This window comes from Parasteatoda tepidariorum, chromosome 7 (assembly GCF_982258835.1).
Source record: "Parasteatoda tepidariorum strain Cologne lab strain chromosome 7, Ptep-v5.0, whole genome shotgun sequence".
Taxonomy (NCBI): Eukaryota; Metazoa; Arthropoda; class Arachnida; order Araneae; family Theridiidae; genus Parasteatoda; species Parasteatoda tepidariorum.
Window position 1 is genome coordinate 70,543,340 of NC_141761.1, and position 17,106 is coordinate 70,560,445.

Consider the following 17,106-nt stretch of genomic DNA (forward strand, 5'->3'; position numbering starts at 1 on the left):
CACTACTGGGAGACTTTTGACATCCATTGATTCATGCCAATGGAAAAATATTTAATTAGAAAGCTCAAAAATGTTTAACACCTGATTTTGGAGTAATTTTTTTTGGTATAAAAAAAAAGAAACAAAATTTCAGTTGTTGTATTGGAATGAAAAGTTCAGCCGAGACAATCTAATGGGCGCCAAAATAACATTGCCTCTAAGAAGTAGCATATGGGATTTCATGCAGTATCAGTTATTGTAATGGAATGGTTACAATGTTTTTTAACAGAATGAAAATTTGTACACTTATAGAATTTTTGATGCTGATTTCAAAAATATTAACATTGGAAATAGTAAAAGTTATAAAATAACCATTTATATTTTTGCTAAAATGGCTTTTTTTGGTGCCATTTTGGTAAGGCCATCAAAGGCACTAATTGCTGTAACTCATCTTAAATTTGCTCCAGAACAATCTCTTTTTATTTTGTTGTGTTAGCCATTTATTAGTGAAAGCCAGAATTTACGAAGTTGAAAAATATCATCACAAAGAAAAAGTCACTACATCCCTTGCTTTCATTTCTAACACATTGTTTGATTCTCAAAACATAATTGAAGACCAAATTATGAATATTTACACTTAATTTTATTCTTTTATTTCTCCCAATGATTGCATGGAAATGAGTTTCTTCAAAAAAAACTCACTTTAAATGATGATTAAGTTGAATTTTGGTATTTTTTCATTTACTTTTATCATATTGAAATTAAAAGATTTTATATCACCAACTGTCTTTCTGTACCAAATATTGTGTAGCATTGATTAACTTTGAAAGATTTTAGGTGCAGTTTAAACTTTTGGAATATATCAGAACTTCTTAGAATATAGAACTTTTTAAATGAAAAGTAGATCATAATTAAAATACATCAGTATGAAAAAAAAATATCAAAACGATGAAAAATATTTCTCTTGTACTTCAAGATGAAGCAGAAAGCTATCATTGAAATGAAAAATGTAAAGCATAAAGTCTAATTAGTGAAAGCTTTTGCTTCCTTCCTGACAATGTGGATCATTACATACCACTAATATACAAGATACAAAAGCTACTAATATAGTGTAAACATGAAAACATTTTGTTACAAATATTGAGCATTTTACTGGTGGCTGTGCTATCACTGCAAAAGTGTTTTTAACTTGCGCTGCTATGAACTTGAGTTATAGGGTATAAGCACAAAAGGAAGTTTTTACGTCAGCAGTCATGGAAAGTCTGCTTGTGATAGAATAGTTCAGACTCTTTATATTCAAAAGCAAGTTTGGAATGAGCATTAGATAATCAACAAATGCATATGATGTATGAATACTGTTAAAATATAAAATGCACTTATTTTCATCAGCAACATTAAAATGATAAATAGCTCATCCCTTTCATATTATCCAAAAGAAATAGTTCTTTTTACATATATTCTTTGCGCAATTGACACTAACACCACAATAGAATGAACATACAGGTTCAATGTTGAGTAAAATACTATAGTGAGCAAACAGGGGAAAAAATATTCTTTTATAAGAAAAAAAAATAGATTCATAGTAGAGAAAATGCTTGATTTTTATTTAAAGATTTCGAGTCAATGGTGCCTTTTTAAAACTACAAACAATATCAAATTTTAGATTCTTTAAAATTAGTTTCAAATTCCAGATTAAAATTCCAGAAATTTTGATTTTCTTTAAGTAAAACAAATTGCTTGTAACTGTTAAAATTCATTTATTTCAAAATAAATGATTCATTCAAAAAATCTTAAGAGTTATCTAAATGGTGTTTAAGTAGTTGGTAATATAGATTTCATTCTAAACAAAAAAAAATTCATATGAGCCGCACATCAAAATTTTTCTTTAACAGATGCTAGTGTACTGTTTCAACCATCTTTGACGAAAACCTTCTTGAAATTGACGCGTTAGACCAAATCAGCTGCTGAAGTAACTCAACTGTATTGCAGAAAAAAATGCAAAATAAACCTATTTAATAAATAAGTAGGACACTTGTTTACATGAAATTTTTAAATGACAGATTACTTTTGTTTGAACAAAATTAAAAAAAAATTATTATTTTGGGACAAATAGGAGTTACAGCCACTAATAGCCTTTGAAGTGCAAATCAAAATGGTGGCAAGAAAACCATTTTAGCAAAAATATAAATGCTTAAAACTTTTTAACCCTTTTACTTAACTTTAATATTATTGATATTTTTGAAATCAGTATGAAAAATTCTATGAGTGTACAAATTTTCATCAAAATCTGAAATGGTGACTGGATGAACTGACATGGAATGACCCATAAACGATTAAGATCAGACATTCTAATAAATATTAAATAACACATTGTTTATGAAATAGCAAACGATTTTTCATGTATTGGTTCTTATAATGGAAGGTTCACTAAATAAATTTAAAACTATAATAAATTTATGACTACAGAAATAATTTACTTGTAAATATTTTATGATTGCTTCTAAATTGTTCTCATAATCTTCAACAGAAACATACTGACAACTTTTAGGCACAACTTTTTTATCACAACTATCATTTGAACCCAAAAGAATAACAAATGCTGCAATGTCTGAAACATTTGAAGTGGAGAACATCTCTGGAAGAATTACACGGCAAAACTTGCTGTTGTAACCAGAAAATCCTCTGCTCACCACATCACAAATTCTTAAAAAAAAAAGAAAAAAAAGTTATCATATAATACTGAAATAAAAAAATTCAATAAATATTATAATAGGAAAATTATGTTTTCTATACAAAATATATACAATAATAAATAGAATAAAATACAAAAACTATAATTGGCTAAATTAAGTACTATTAAGACTTTTTCTCTAATGGTAGACTTGTTTTATTTTACTTTTTAAAAGATAATCAAAATTTAAGCTGCTTTTAAGAAAAAATAAAAAGGTTTTAATGAAAAAAGATGAGAATGAGATAAAATTTTTTTTTTCTTTAATTGCTTTTTAATTTCTCTATAATATATACAATTTAAGATTAAAATTAGGTTGATTTTTAAATAATAATTCTCATCTATTAATTGTTTAAATCTGAAAAGGAAAAACATACCAACTTAATCAAATATTTTGAAAGCAGAATTAATAATTAAATAAGATATTTTTGACGAAGAAAATTCCACTAAAATAATACCTAATAAGAACAACAACTTCAACTATTCTAACAATAAGAATAACAACTTCAACTATTTGCAGGGGTCTGTCCAGACATTTTGTGAAAGGTCCTGTTTTTTGTAAAATTGTGAAAAAACTATTCATAATTTGGAATATAAAATAAACGTTAAGTCACATTTTTTCAACCAGGGTCCTGCTTTTGCGAATTTGTGCAAATAGGGTCTTGTTATTGCTAAAAACCTTTTCAAGAAATTTTTAAATTGTAAATGGATACAAGATTCTGCTCAACAATAGCTGCTACTAAATTAGAGATGCAACACACAAATATTTGGTATTTAACCTATACTACTCAACACAGAATATTCATTTTGGACGAATAATGCAAACAAAATCTTTCACATTTTTAATAATTTCAATTGACAGATTTTAGATAACATAACTTAGTAATGTATCACTTTTAATGTGTTACGCATTAATAAACCTAAGCAATTCTTAAATTTATAATATTTTATTTACAAAATTGCCAGAAATAAATTTTTATTTACATAATATTCTATTGATTAATTTTACGAATAAATATAAATTGATCAATTAGTTATTTACAAAAAAAAAATTTGATTTAATACTAATACGAATGCGCACACGACGTTTATAAAAGTAGAAATATTTTTTTACTAATACTAATTTCTTTCTTTCTAATACTTACTAATTTCTTTCTTTCTAATACTACATTTGGAATTTAAACTTAGGAAAACTTAGTTTGCCTCGAACCGTTTTTCTCCCCCCCCCCCCGGGAAGGGTTCATTCGATTAACAAAATAATAATGAAGATAAACAAATTTGTGAAGGGTCCGATCAAAAGATAAATTATTTCGTGAAGGGTCCGATAACGGACCCAAATTTCTTCTAAATAGAACCCTGATTTGTAATAATAAGAGTAACTTTAACATGGTAAAATGTATTATACAGTCAAAGATCTTTATAAAGCATACCTCTAAATGGGAGGATTTGCATTACATAAAATTTTGTGATATATAGATCACTTAAAATATCATTAAACGCACTTACCTAAACAAGGCAATATTAGTCTAAAAAGAATCGATATTTATGCTTTAAAATAATTTGTAAATACAAATGCTTTAAAAAGTCAAAAATATACACACAAGTATTTATTTGCAGAAAAAAAAATTTAAATTATCAAAAGAATTGGAATCCATCAAATTTATTAATTTTGGTTTGCTTTTTGGGTTGTTAAGTTAATGTGGCTTGTAGCAAATTGCAGTTTATAGAATTGCATTATATTTATCTTCTATTGTTATTAAAACCATTGCCTAATTCTCCTTTTTTGCAACTTTCAATGAGCCCAGATTATGTAGCATTGGAGTAAGCTTTTAAAAAATATTAAAAAATTAGACCAGAAATGCTTTCAATTTTCTCAAAACTGTGCTTTTCTCCATATTAATATTTTTCACCATTTTCAGAATAGGAATAGAATGAAAGGGCTAAATATAGGTTAAACTTAGCTTAACAGTCATGATAATCTGTAGAAAACTCCCAGCAGTTATAAAAATAAGATATTATTCGCAAAAAGCATCATTTCGTAAAATGGCAGAGCCTTTGAAAAACACCCTTAAGCTGGAATCTTTATTGCTGCTGAAATTAAAAATCATTTCTAGCTCCATTTCTAATGCATTCAGAAAATAGACACCAAAGCTTTCCTGATAATGAGAATTTTATAAGGGTCTCAGTGACCTCACATCCTGGGATCTTTGGAAGAGAGTGTGCAGAAGTTTCATTTAGCAACCTAACTTTTTAAGGTTAGCTGATCACCATATTTGAGAAAGTTAACAAGTTATACAACTGTCTAGATCAGTCAGTGTTTTGTCCAACAGACCTTTATATCCACATTTTCCTTAAATTGATTAAATTTTTTTTAGATTTATTTGTAAAGATTAAGTTTCTTAAAATTGTCATGTGCCAATAGTAAAATTGCAAAAGTAGTAACATATTACAGCATTTAATTTGTCTAATATAAAATAATTCAGACATACCTTTGTAGTTTATTAGCTAATAAAGTACCCCACAATCCTGAGTTAGGATCGAAGCTTCTCTGTAAAAATATGCACATTTTAAGATAGTGAAAATTCTATAATGGAATTAATGAAGGTTATAAGATCAAAGAGGTAACAAAATAAAGTCATAAGATAGATAACCAGATAAAGCTAAGCACAGGATGCAGAAGAGTTAAAAATTTTAATATATTTAGTTTAAAAATTAGAATAAACCAGTGAGGGTTGGTCTGAGGTTTAAGCCTGGTAAGTAGCTACATAAGACTACATAAGCAAGTGGTTACATAAGTAAGAGGGATACCAGAGTGTGTAAAGCACGAATCTTTTTCCCTCTTTTAAAAGTTTTTTTTTTTTTTTTTGGTTGTTTGGTGAAAAATAAAAGTTAAAATGTTCTTACTTGCATTAAATAAAATGTTGAAATCTCTCTAATACTCTGGTAACAAAATAACCCTACAAACTGTGTAGCAAATCAGCAATACAGCATTCCTTGTCTTTTATAAATATATATATGATTTTTTATAACCATCGTTAAACAGCAGACTAAATTTTTGGGTCTACGACTACTAATGTTCAACTCTGTAGCCTTGTAATTTTGAACTTAATATAAAAGACAAGGGAACTCCTGGATCAAGTAATGGGAGGAATTTATCTTCGTGGAGGACTTTTGTTGGAACTAACTCGCATTTGTGTTACATGGAGAGGAAAAACACAAAAACTTCCCACGGTTAGCCTGATGGCAAGGGGACTCTAACCCACGATCCATCTACCACTAAGAATATTTTACATCAGCACTGTGGTTGGTGGAAGCCAGATGCGGAATTCCAATCAACTAGCTATTGCTGGAATTCGAACCCAGTTCAGCTCATTGGAAGGCAAACGCTCTACCACCTGGGACATCACGGCTCAGCATTCCTTGTCTTGTCTCTTTCAATCAGAGTTGATGGTATCGTGCCCTGATAAGACCTGCATGTGCAGGTGACAGCAACTCTTCGAAACTAAGGCCTATTAAGTTTTACTTAGCTTTTCTTGTTGTCAAGAAAACAATTTGGCAACAGGAGGGGCACACTGACTTGCCTTTAGTAATTTTATCTCTCATAATGTTCTAAGAAAACTGTTTTGTGAAGGTGAGCGATTTTCTACAAAAAATTGGAAGGTTGAAAATATTTGTGCAACATTGGTCTATTCACAAAACAAATTACATTAAATTTCTAACAAAAATAAATAGGCAAAAGATGATTTCTGATTTGATGGAAAAATCAATAAATTGCTATGCTATAAGATGAGAATAAGAGACAATCTTTGAATTTCTTGCTGCACAATTCTTTTAAAGCAGGGGTTTCCAACTAGTGGCCCACGGGGCGCATCCGGCCCTCGAAGCCTTTTTTTTGTGGCCTGTATTATATATTAGTTGTAATTTTTTTTTCGGAGAATTTTCGTCAAAAATCTTTATGGGTTTAAAATACTTTTATTTCGTTAAAAAAAATCTAATCTCTTCGTTTCTGTGAAATTTAACATACCAACTGTGAAAAATTTTTTTTTTCTCAGGTTTTCCATCCAAGAATATATTTATTCAAATAGAAAAATAATCGTGTATGCTGCTCTGTTTTATTTCGTTTTTTTTTTGTATTTTGTGAATATAATTTAGCATGTGTGTATCAGAAATTTTCTTGAAGAACTTCTCCGATTTAACTTTTTGAAACCACTAATTTTGAACGAAAGTATTTACATTTATATTTTTTAAAACGCATAAAGGAGGTAATGAAAATCATATTTATTTAATTTCTTTGAATCGAATAGGGCGTGAGCGGAATTTTAAAATAAAAAAGAACATTAGCAATTGCAGGTTTAAGTTACCCTTTGCTCCATCTTTAAAGTAAAAACAAAATTTTACATTCTTTTAGTTTAAAAATAATTTAATAAATTTCCACTTTTCAAAGTGTATTATTAATTTAAACTTTTTATAATCATTTTGTTTTACTTTAGTTTATCAGTATATGATTTGTAAAAAATGCTTTAACTTTAGTGAAAAAAAAATTTCCGAAACATTCAATTACTTTCCCTTTAACTAGAGTAAAATATGTAAACTTGTTAGAGTAGAATAAATTGTTCTTAATTCTATTGAGTTTTTTCTCTTTAGTTTTCAATGTTTTAAAATATTTTAAATTTAAATTAAAATCATACATTAATTTCACAATTTTATCCAAGAAATTTGTTAAAGAAGACTTTTAAACAAATTTGATAATTATGACATTGTTCATTTCCACTCTTTTCAATAGATTGTAATCTGAAATATATAATTTTTTTTTAAAAAAAGATCAAAATACTGTTTCTTTTTTTATTTTTTTCTTCAAAATTTAGTGATTACATTTATATTTTAGCTAGTTTATTTTTTCTATCTTATTGCTTTTCTTTAAATAATAATTTCAAAAGTTCTTATATATAAACAAATTAAAAATCATATTGTATTTATTTATTTTTAAAAGTGTCAAGTTTTTACTCAATTTTTAAGCTTTAATTTCATATTAATTTTTAATTTTAAAGTTTTAGTGATTAATTGAATCTTTTATACTAACTAATGTACTATTAGGTGACCCGAAAAATTAGTGTCGCTTATGTCACATTAAATTATAAACTATATTTTAACAAGATTATTGCTTTAATCAATGATGTAAATCTCCACATTATCAGAGACCTTTTGCAACTAGCCAGCAAAATATAAATGCCTGATTGATAAAAATCAGTTGTATTTTTGAGCAATTGGAAATTTTATAACCAGGGTTCGTGATTTTTATTTAAAAAAAAAAATCAGATTTTTTATATTTTCATTCAAATGCACTGTAAGAACTTTGATTCATGACTAAAAAACCTTATAAATGCTTAATCAAAATTAAATTGATATTAAAACCATATTATAAGAATATTTTAGAAGCATTGTCCGGAGAACTTATTAAGCCAATCGAAAAATCTTCCATGTAATTATAAAATTTATTTATTATTTAATTTAATAATAGTCAAAAAATTTTTAATTGTAAGGTATGCTACTTTTTAAATTATTTTAAAGAATGTAAATTTATATGGCAAAATACAATATTTAACAAACTTAGTCAAATAGTCCCTGAGAAATAAAATTTTAAATATACAAATTTTTTGAAATCCAATATCTCAGAAACTATTCCACTGATAGCACTCAAATTTTGCAATTATATTCTTTAAAATAAAGTAAAAATTTGTATATCTTACAATTCCAAATTTCTTAAACTCTTATTAAAAAATATTTATTAAAATTTTTTTGTATGGAATTATCTTTGGATCATTGAATTTTATAATTGGGTGAAAATTTTTGTTAGATTCACTCAAAAAGTTCTCAAATATGTAAAAATACCCAAATAGTAAAACTAATATTAAGGGGTCCAAATTTTCAACTGTTTTTCTACCAAAAAATTAGGACCTTATTTTGCAGACTGCAGTAACCCCAAATATCTACCAAAACTATCCAAGTAAAACATGCTTATTAAGAGAAAGTATGTATTTGTTTCCGATTTTAAAACTTAAAATATTGCCTGCAATTAATAATTAGCTTATTTGCGGTCAGCCTTTAAACTATTAACAGAGAGAGAGAGAGAGAGAGGGGTGACAAGCTAACTCGTCATTGCACTTGCATTATCTATTTTAATTTATGAAACCCAGGGAGACATAGAATATTCTAAAGTTTAATTTTATTTCATTCATTCAGTTTAAATGAAAGTTACTGAAATTTATTAAGAATGTTTTACTACTATATAGTTTTGTAGCATACTGTGTAAAATTGCCAATCAACCAAGTGCTAAGATTGAGTCTTAGTATGTAAAAGATCAAATGCTATTTAAGGTGCTCCTCTTTTAGGCATTGTGCATGCAGTATAAGGCTAGTCTATAAATTTAAGCGAAATTCTGGTTTATTTTGTAAGGGAAGATTTCCGTAGCTTCATCTATGGCAGAATAATCCTAGGCAGTGGTTTGCGAGGAACTTAAATCCCAGAAGGGCGCTAACTTGAAGTGCATGAATCAGTAATTTATGGTTGGGAAAAATTACTGCTTTGGAAATAAAAAAAAATAATTTTTTTTTATTGAAGCAAACATCCTAGATATACTTAATTCTACAAAGTTTATGAATTTTTGTAAACATGGTAACAGCAATTTTATTTTCTTTGCTGTCAGTAAACTTAACATTATAATAGATTTGACTTTTAAAAATACTATTGCTTGTTGATATTATATTAGACAAATCATAGTTATTTCTTTGCTGTCAAAACTTGTACTTTTTTTAAGACGTTTTTTTCTAGTGGTAGTGAAATAAAAATTGAAACAATAACATTCAGCAAATATTTCTTAAAATTTCATCAGCATATAAAACCGCATAAATTATTATGTAGTTTATATCCGTTTAAATTAACAAGATAAAATGATGAGAAAGAACATTTCAACTCAGATTTATAAAATAAAATTGCGAAATATAAATCTTGCTACCACTTTAAATATAAAATCTTCCCGTAGCAGCTATGTTATTTATAATATAAACTTCGCTAAAACTGCTTTTAATGTTTCGCTATTATTTGTCAAAATAATTGTAAGTGCCCATTTATGATTCAGTCAAAATGCGAATTTCATTCTGCAACATGGAAATTTCCCCCTTTAAGTTCGCGGGAACTCTGCTTGCAATAAATGGACAATGTTTTGAGATTAAATTTGCATTGTTCATAAAGATTCGTTATAAATGAGATTACAGAAGTAATAATTATATACCTGTGTTAAAGAATCACCAAACAGAATAACTTTTGGCCATTTCACTAATTCTTTAAAACTATCGGCACACGCATCAGGAATTTCTGCAGTTTCCATTTTATAAGACAAATTTAATTTCCTAAGGTATTCTATTATTCAGGTACGACATCGAACTAGTTACTCCGTAGAATGGTAGAAATCATATAAATCTCGGTGCGCTGCCGCGAAGCGGCATTAACCGATTCATCTGTAGTAGTAATTCGATGGTGAGGAGTAGTGAGGTGGAATGGAGATGGGGGGAAGAGGTGGTGCTTAGCACCAAAAATCGAGAGTGTATTTCGTGTGTTAGGGCTACGTCATATCCCTAAGGAAAAAGGCAGTGATTGGGCTAAATTTAGTGTTGTCGTCAATTAATTCAATATCTAGGAGTGAGTTAAAATTGCTGGTGGTACAGGTTTTTGCTTCATAGTTACTCCGTGTATAACTTACCTGCTTATAAGATGCATGTGCCAAGTTCAGAATATTTGTCGCCTTAGCCAGTTGTAAACAGTGATAAATTGCCAAATGTTGTAAACCTATGATCGTACAAGTGGATGGATTGAGTAGTATGCAAATTATGCTTTTGGATTGTGTAGTATGCAAATTATTGCTAGATGACGCTGTTACGAAACTCTATCAGAAAGTAAAATATTCTGTCGTTCTCTTCTTCTGCTCAAAATAATAAATCTGACTCCAACTTTTAGTAAAAAATAACAACATTTTATTTACATAACAATTTTAAGACGATCATTTTTTGTTCCACTAAAAGAAGAAAAAAAAAAACGTTGCCATAGCAACTCGGCAGTTTTAAAATAAATCAAAAAGTTAGCTTTTAGCTTACATGAAAAGTATTTAACAACTTTTAACAGACGCTGTATTTAAACAGTTGTTGTAGTTGCAGTTCATTAACGTCGCATTAGAGCTGCACAATGGGCTATTGGCGACGGTCTGGGAAGCATCCCTGAGGATGATCCGAAGACATGCCATCACAATTTTGATCATCTGCAGAGGGGATGGCACCCCTGCTTCGGTAGCCCGACGACCTGCACGCGAAGTCGAGCACTTTGCGGTAGAACAGTTTAACGAGGACCCATACCGCACACCCTCGGTCCCTACGCAGACTGATCCAAGTGGTCACCCACCAGTGGCGTGCGAACTTCTTTTTGACTGGGGGGGGGGCGAGCCAATTCTAAGTCAATTTGTCCGATCTAGTATTTTAAAATAAGTTGTATTATTTTAATATTGTAATTTATCTAATTTTAATTATTTATTATTATTTCCATTGCTTAGGATGACTATGATTTAACTATTACATTCACACCAACAAATTAGATAACAAAAAATGATTTATCAATTGTAAACAAATTTTTAAAAAAGTGTATTAAAGTTTATATAATTAATTTTGTAATTTTACTTCTTTAAATTCATTAATGCTGAGCAAGACATTTTATAGATACATATTAACCTTTTAATGAGCCATTTATTTCTAGTAAAGGTAAATTGAAGTATTTTTGTAATTGAAATTGATATAAGAATAGTAATTGATACAAGAAAGAATAACCCATTTAGCTTATAAAAAATTAATCTAAATTTTAATATTATTATTATTATTTTGTTTTTGGTATTTATCACGACCTATTTGAAACTTATTGAGTTTTACTTTTAGTTATTTATAAAATAAATCTTATAAATACAACAAACTTCAGAAGGAATTATATATTTTATAACTTATATACGTTTTCTTAAACTAACAAACTGTAACCAATTTTATTCAAACGCACTGCAAGAAAGCTGAAATTATTAACAAATGGAAATCTAAATTAAAATTGGTAAAACAGTTCACCATGAACTTTAAAAATAGGGAGTAATTATACTTACCACGGCCTCAGAAAGGGTTAATCATAATGACATAATATGGTTTTTTGCTTCTCAAAAACATATTGAATCAGAAGTAATTTGTGATTTACATTTTGATTCTGGCATAGATTTTAATTTGATCACGAATACAAATTTTCAGTATACAAAAAAGGAGAATTAACTTAATCATATTAATTATTTAATGATAAATAATTAATATGATAAAGTTAATTCTTCTTTTTAATCTTGGTACTTGTGCTTTATCATTTAATGATAAAGCACAAGTTGTATAAAAATTACAACAAATGAATGACGTAAAATAGATTGGTTTCTCAAATTAAATCTTATTTTAAAAATTACTTTGAATTTTAAAGAAATCATCTGATTTTTCTGGTTTATTCCAAGGTAAAAATTGTAAATATATTCAAAGAAAAAGAAAATATACAATTTAAAACATATATGCTGTAATTCAGCGAAGTAGAATTAACTTTATCATATTAATTAAATTTTCATGATAAAGGAAAAGGAATGAAAAAACTGAAACAAATGAAGGGATTTTCATTAATTAATTGTAAAATTATAACCAAAATTTTATTGTATATTTGAGGTTACATGGTAATTATTTTTTTTAAACGGAACAATGTAATATTGTTTTTCGAATTATAGCTTTTCAAAACAAAAATGGATAGCTGGATAGATCTTTTGAAAAACCTAATGATATTGGGAAATTATATGTTATATACTTTTAAAATATTTAAAAAAAAGTATAAATTAAATGAAATATATTTAAAGAATTTAAATTATTATAACAAAATATAGAGAAGACAATCGGCTAAAATCCGATAAAAATGAAATCGAAAAAAATATTTACAATTAAAAAAATAATAAATCTGAAAAATTTGTGGTACTTTTAAAATTTATTATATAGTTTTTATGAAGACTTATTATTTTATTAATGAGTAAACAAAAATAATCAAAGCAAAACAAAAAGTCCCAATTAGCTTAAAAATATTTGAAAAATAGCAAGGACGGAAGAATAAAAATTATTATAGAGAAAAAAAATCCGGAGAAAATAACATTTTTAAAAATAACTAACAAAAAATTAAAGTAAACTGCGAAGTTTGAAAATTAAAATGTGAGGAAAATGCATTTCAATAGTACCTGATTAAATATAGAAAGTAAATAAAGTCAGACAAAAATCAAATTACTGCGCCATGTATACTGACAAAAAATGCATTAAACTATGTCTGACTCACAAAAAAGGAGTAAATTAAAAGATTATTGAGCAACCTTAGAATCGCCCTGTTAATAATTGAAAATTACAAATCGCAAACATGAGAAGGCTCTGACTAAATTGCTAGGACCATTTTTTTCCCAGATTGCGGCTATCCCCATTATTTTAAGGAATCTGCATACGTTGAAAGAAAAATGTTTATTCAAAACGTTTCTGTGGGGGAAATTTCTTGTCCGTCTACTCTAATTATTTCGCATACTTAAAGTTAGGCTCTCGATCCATTCAAGTTGAGTCCTGCAAAAATTCGATCTAAGAGTGTTCGCTTTGTTTATTTATTTGCGCTCAATACATTGTTCGATTTTGCTATAAAATAGAAAGTCTCTCGCTCGTTCACGTACATAAATAACGCGAATCGAGATTATTTGAAGTGCCTGCACCCTGCACTGCACAGAATCAGAAATTAAAAGAGCGTGAGCGGGCGAGATATTACGCGAAAGAGCTCTCTAATAACGTTTATTCTTGAACGAAATAATAATTTGTGTTTGGCGCGGTTTAGCCGCTTCTGTACACATTCCGTAAATTTTCACATTTAACTGACCAATTAGAATGTAAAAATTCTTTTATCTTTGTTTTTATCATTTTTAGTAAAAAATGCGATGCTAATTCTTTATATAACTGAACAATGTACAGAAGCGGCTAAACCACGTCAAACACAAATTATTATTTCGTTCAAGAATAAACGTTATTAGAGAGCTCTTTCGCGTAATATCTCGCACGCTCACGCTCTTTTAATTTCTGATTCTGTGCAGATTGTGATTCTGTGTGATTATTTTCACGAATGTCTAAATTTCAGAAGGGGCAAAAGACATTATTCGCCCTTCAATAAAATTTTTGATTTTGAAAATTGCTTTAAAGTAGAAATAAATAGTACTTTTTTTCTAAAATTTCCAATTAAGCTTAACTTTATTTTCACGAATTGCTAAATTTCAGAAAGGGCGAAGCACATTATTCGCCCCCTCAATTTAAATTCACTATTAAATAAAGTTTTTGATTTCGAAAATAACTTAAAAGTAGAAAAAATGGTTTTTTTTTCTAAAGTTATCAATTTAACTTGACATTTTTTTCACGAATGGCTAAATTTCAGAAGGAGCAAAGCATATTATTCGCCGACCTTCAACTAAATTTCAGAGGAAAATGAAATTTTATATTTTAGAAATAGCTTCACAATAGAAAAAAATTAGACTTTTTAAAAAGTTACCAATTTAATTTACCTTCATTCTCATGAATGTCTAAATTTCATAGGGGGCTAAGCACACTATTCGCCCCCTCAATTAAATTTCAGAATAAATAGTGTTTTCTTTTTTTAAAAAAAAACAACTTTGAAGTTGAAAAAAAGTTTTTTTTCTAAAATTACTCATTTAACTTGACTTTATTTTCACGAATGGCACATTGTTCGCCCCCTCAACTTAAGGTCGCAGTAAAAAAAAATTTTGATTTCGAAAATAATTTTAAAGTAGAAAAAGAAATGGTTCCTTTTTTTCTTTGCTTGACCTTATAGTCACTAATGTCTAAATTTCAAAAGGGGCTAAGCACACTATTTGCTCCCTCAATTAATTTCAGAAGAAAATAATCTTTTTTCTTTTCCTTTTTTTTCTAAAACTACCAATCCAACTTTATTTTCACGAATAGCTAATTTCAGAAGGGGCGAAACGCATTATTCGCCACCTCAATTAAAATTAAATTAATTTATTAATTCGCTCCCTCAATTAAATTAATTTACCTCTCGCCCCCTCAATTTAGTTGGGGAAAAAAGGTTTTTTTTCCTCTAAGTTTACTAATTTAAATTGACTTCATTTTGGTGAATGTCTAAATTTCAGAAGGGGCGAAACGCATTATTCGCCCTTTTATTAAATATCAGAGGAAAATAAAGTTTTCTTTTTGAAAAATAGCTTCTAAGTTGAAAAAAAGAGCCCTGTCTTTATATTTATTATAACCTCTTACTTTAATTTCAGAGGAAAATAGCTTTAAAGTTCAATTTAAAATGTTTTTTTTTTCTAAAAATTTACGTTTTTACTATTTTTTAATTGGAATTTTATTTGATTTTATTTTCTCGAATGTTAAATTTCAGGAGGGGCGAAACATATTATTTGCCCCCTCACAAACATTTCAGAGGGGGCGACTGCCCCCTCTGCCTTCCCGGCTGGCACGCCACTGTCACCCACTCGCATACTAACCGCAACCAGTGATGCTTGACTTCAGTGATCTGTTGGGAACCGTGTCTACAATCAGTCCACTGCGGGACCTGTATTAAAACAGAGACATATTATACAATAGAAACCTATCCCGCCAAAGCTAAAATGGTTTAAAAGGATTATTATTATATTATATTAGCTCGTTGTTTGTCTAAGATAAGTACTCTGCCCGCCACAAAGCCTGCGGCAGTCTGGTGCTATGGAAACAAGAAGATGGCATTTTAGGAAGGGTAGCTTCGATGATAGCTTGTATGGGCCACCAGTAGTTGTAGTAGGAGACTTATTTAATCTGATTCAAGAACTTTTTTAAGATTCGCGTGGACATTTCTTTCTTACTTGAAATGATACTCTTTACTCAATCGGTTGCTATTTTTTAAATACGAACTAAAAAAAGAAGAAAAAAAGTGAACAAATTCTGACATTAAGGGTAGTGCAGGTTTTTTTAATGTTACTTTTTAATTTTACGTTATTTATTATGAATATTCATTGATTGTTAGATGGTTTAATTTCTAAACTTTCACATTTTTTAAAGCAGTTAATTTCTTTTATTATTTGAATTTTCTGGAAAAAGTGAAACTCTTAAACTTATTAACTCTGATTTTAAAAGGAGATAAAACTTTCGCTGAAATTAAAAATAATTCACGTTATCTGTGCCGGAGAAATATTAAATATCGTTGTTTTTATTATTTATTTTTTACTTTTTTTTGAAACTTAAAACGAGTTACCGCAACTAGGATGAAATCTAAAATTATCAACGATGATTTTTATCAGCACCTATCAAACTATCTGAAATTATTTAAGTATTTTTTGCTTAAATTACGTTTTCTTACTCGTATTTTAATGTACCCTGTATGGTTTTTCTCACTATTTATAAAAAAATAATTTTAACAGCTTTTTATAAGAAAATTTATTATTTTTTTCTTCTTAATAACCAATTTACTATGTATGATAAATTTATAGATGAGTTATTTATTAATAAAACATTGAGCTGCTTTAAACAATTTTATACACTTTCCATATATATCCTATTAATCAATGTTATTTCTATGAATAATGATTCATAGAAATAACAATTTCAATTTGCCGATGTTCTCGAATTTCTCTCAGAAATTTGTTGCACCAAAAAACAATGTTCGGCCTTTCGATTAGTAGTTTTCCTTAGGGAGTGCAGCGCTTCCATCGAAAGTTTAATGAATGCAAAACTTTCATCAATGAATCTTTCTCCCATTAGAAATTGATTCTTTCTCGAAGAACAGGATTAATTTTCGAAGCGATGGCACTTTCTTGTCCTTTATATAAAACTCTTGGATGATTTGCCGCATAGCACACTTGTCGAAATCATCTAGATCAGCAATTCCACCAGATTTCTTTTTCCGGGACTGCGCAACACACCTTCTTCTCCTAAACAAGAAACTCCTCTTTTTATTTTTTTAAGTGTGAAGTCTGACACTCCAGTAGCCAGACATGCTCTTTGAGATGGTTGATGGAGAGGTAATTTAAGGGCTTTTTCCATAGCTTCATTACCAAAAACTCAAATACATTGTGCACAATTTTACGTGCTTCAGATTTTAAAACTTCACCTTTTTTAAATTTAAAAGGCATTTCTCAAAATTTAAAAGAGTTAAAAGAGGAAAAGAAAAAAAAAAATTACTACACAAATAAATTTGTTGTAAATTTTTTCCAAAACAGAAGCTTTTAAAAAAGAGAAAAGATTAAAAAAAAAAAAAAAAAAAAAGAGAATCGAGCTCTC

The 17,106-nt window shown here is 28.3% G+C and overlaps 1 protein-coding gene across 4 annotated transcripts in view; it reads right to left on the reverse strand.

The window, feature by feature from the left end:
- The window catches only part of LOC107454034 (isoamyl acetate-hydrolyzing esterase 1 homolog), a 60,542-nt gene extending 50,105 nt beyond the window's left edge, over positions 1-10,437 (reverse strand). For 2 of the 4 annotated variants that reach the window (XM_043041615.3, XM_071183316.2), the window contains exons 1-3: positions 9,996-10,432; positions 5,197-5,255; positions 2,457-2,682 (exon numbers count right to left, since the gene is read on the reverse strand). In XM_043041615.3, the coding sequence (XP_042897549.2) occupies positions 2,457-2,682; positions 5,197-5,255; positions 9,996-10,091 (381 nt within the window). In that variant the 5' untranslated portion in view covers positions 10,092-10,432. Of the gene's footprint in view, positions 1-2,456; positions 2,683-5,196; positions 5,256-9,995 lie in introns of all 4 variants that reach the window. The other 2 variants (XM_071183315.2, XM_043041616.3) reach the window with 2 other exon arrangements.
- Positions 10,438-17,106: the final 6,669 nt, after the last annotated feature.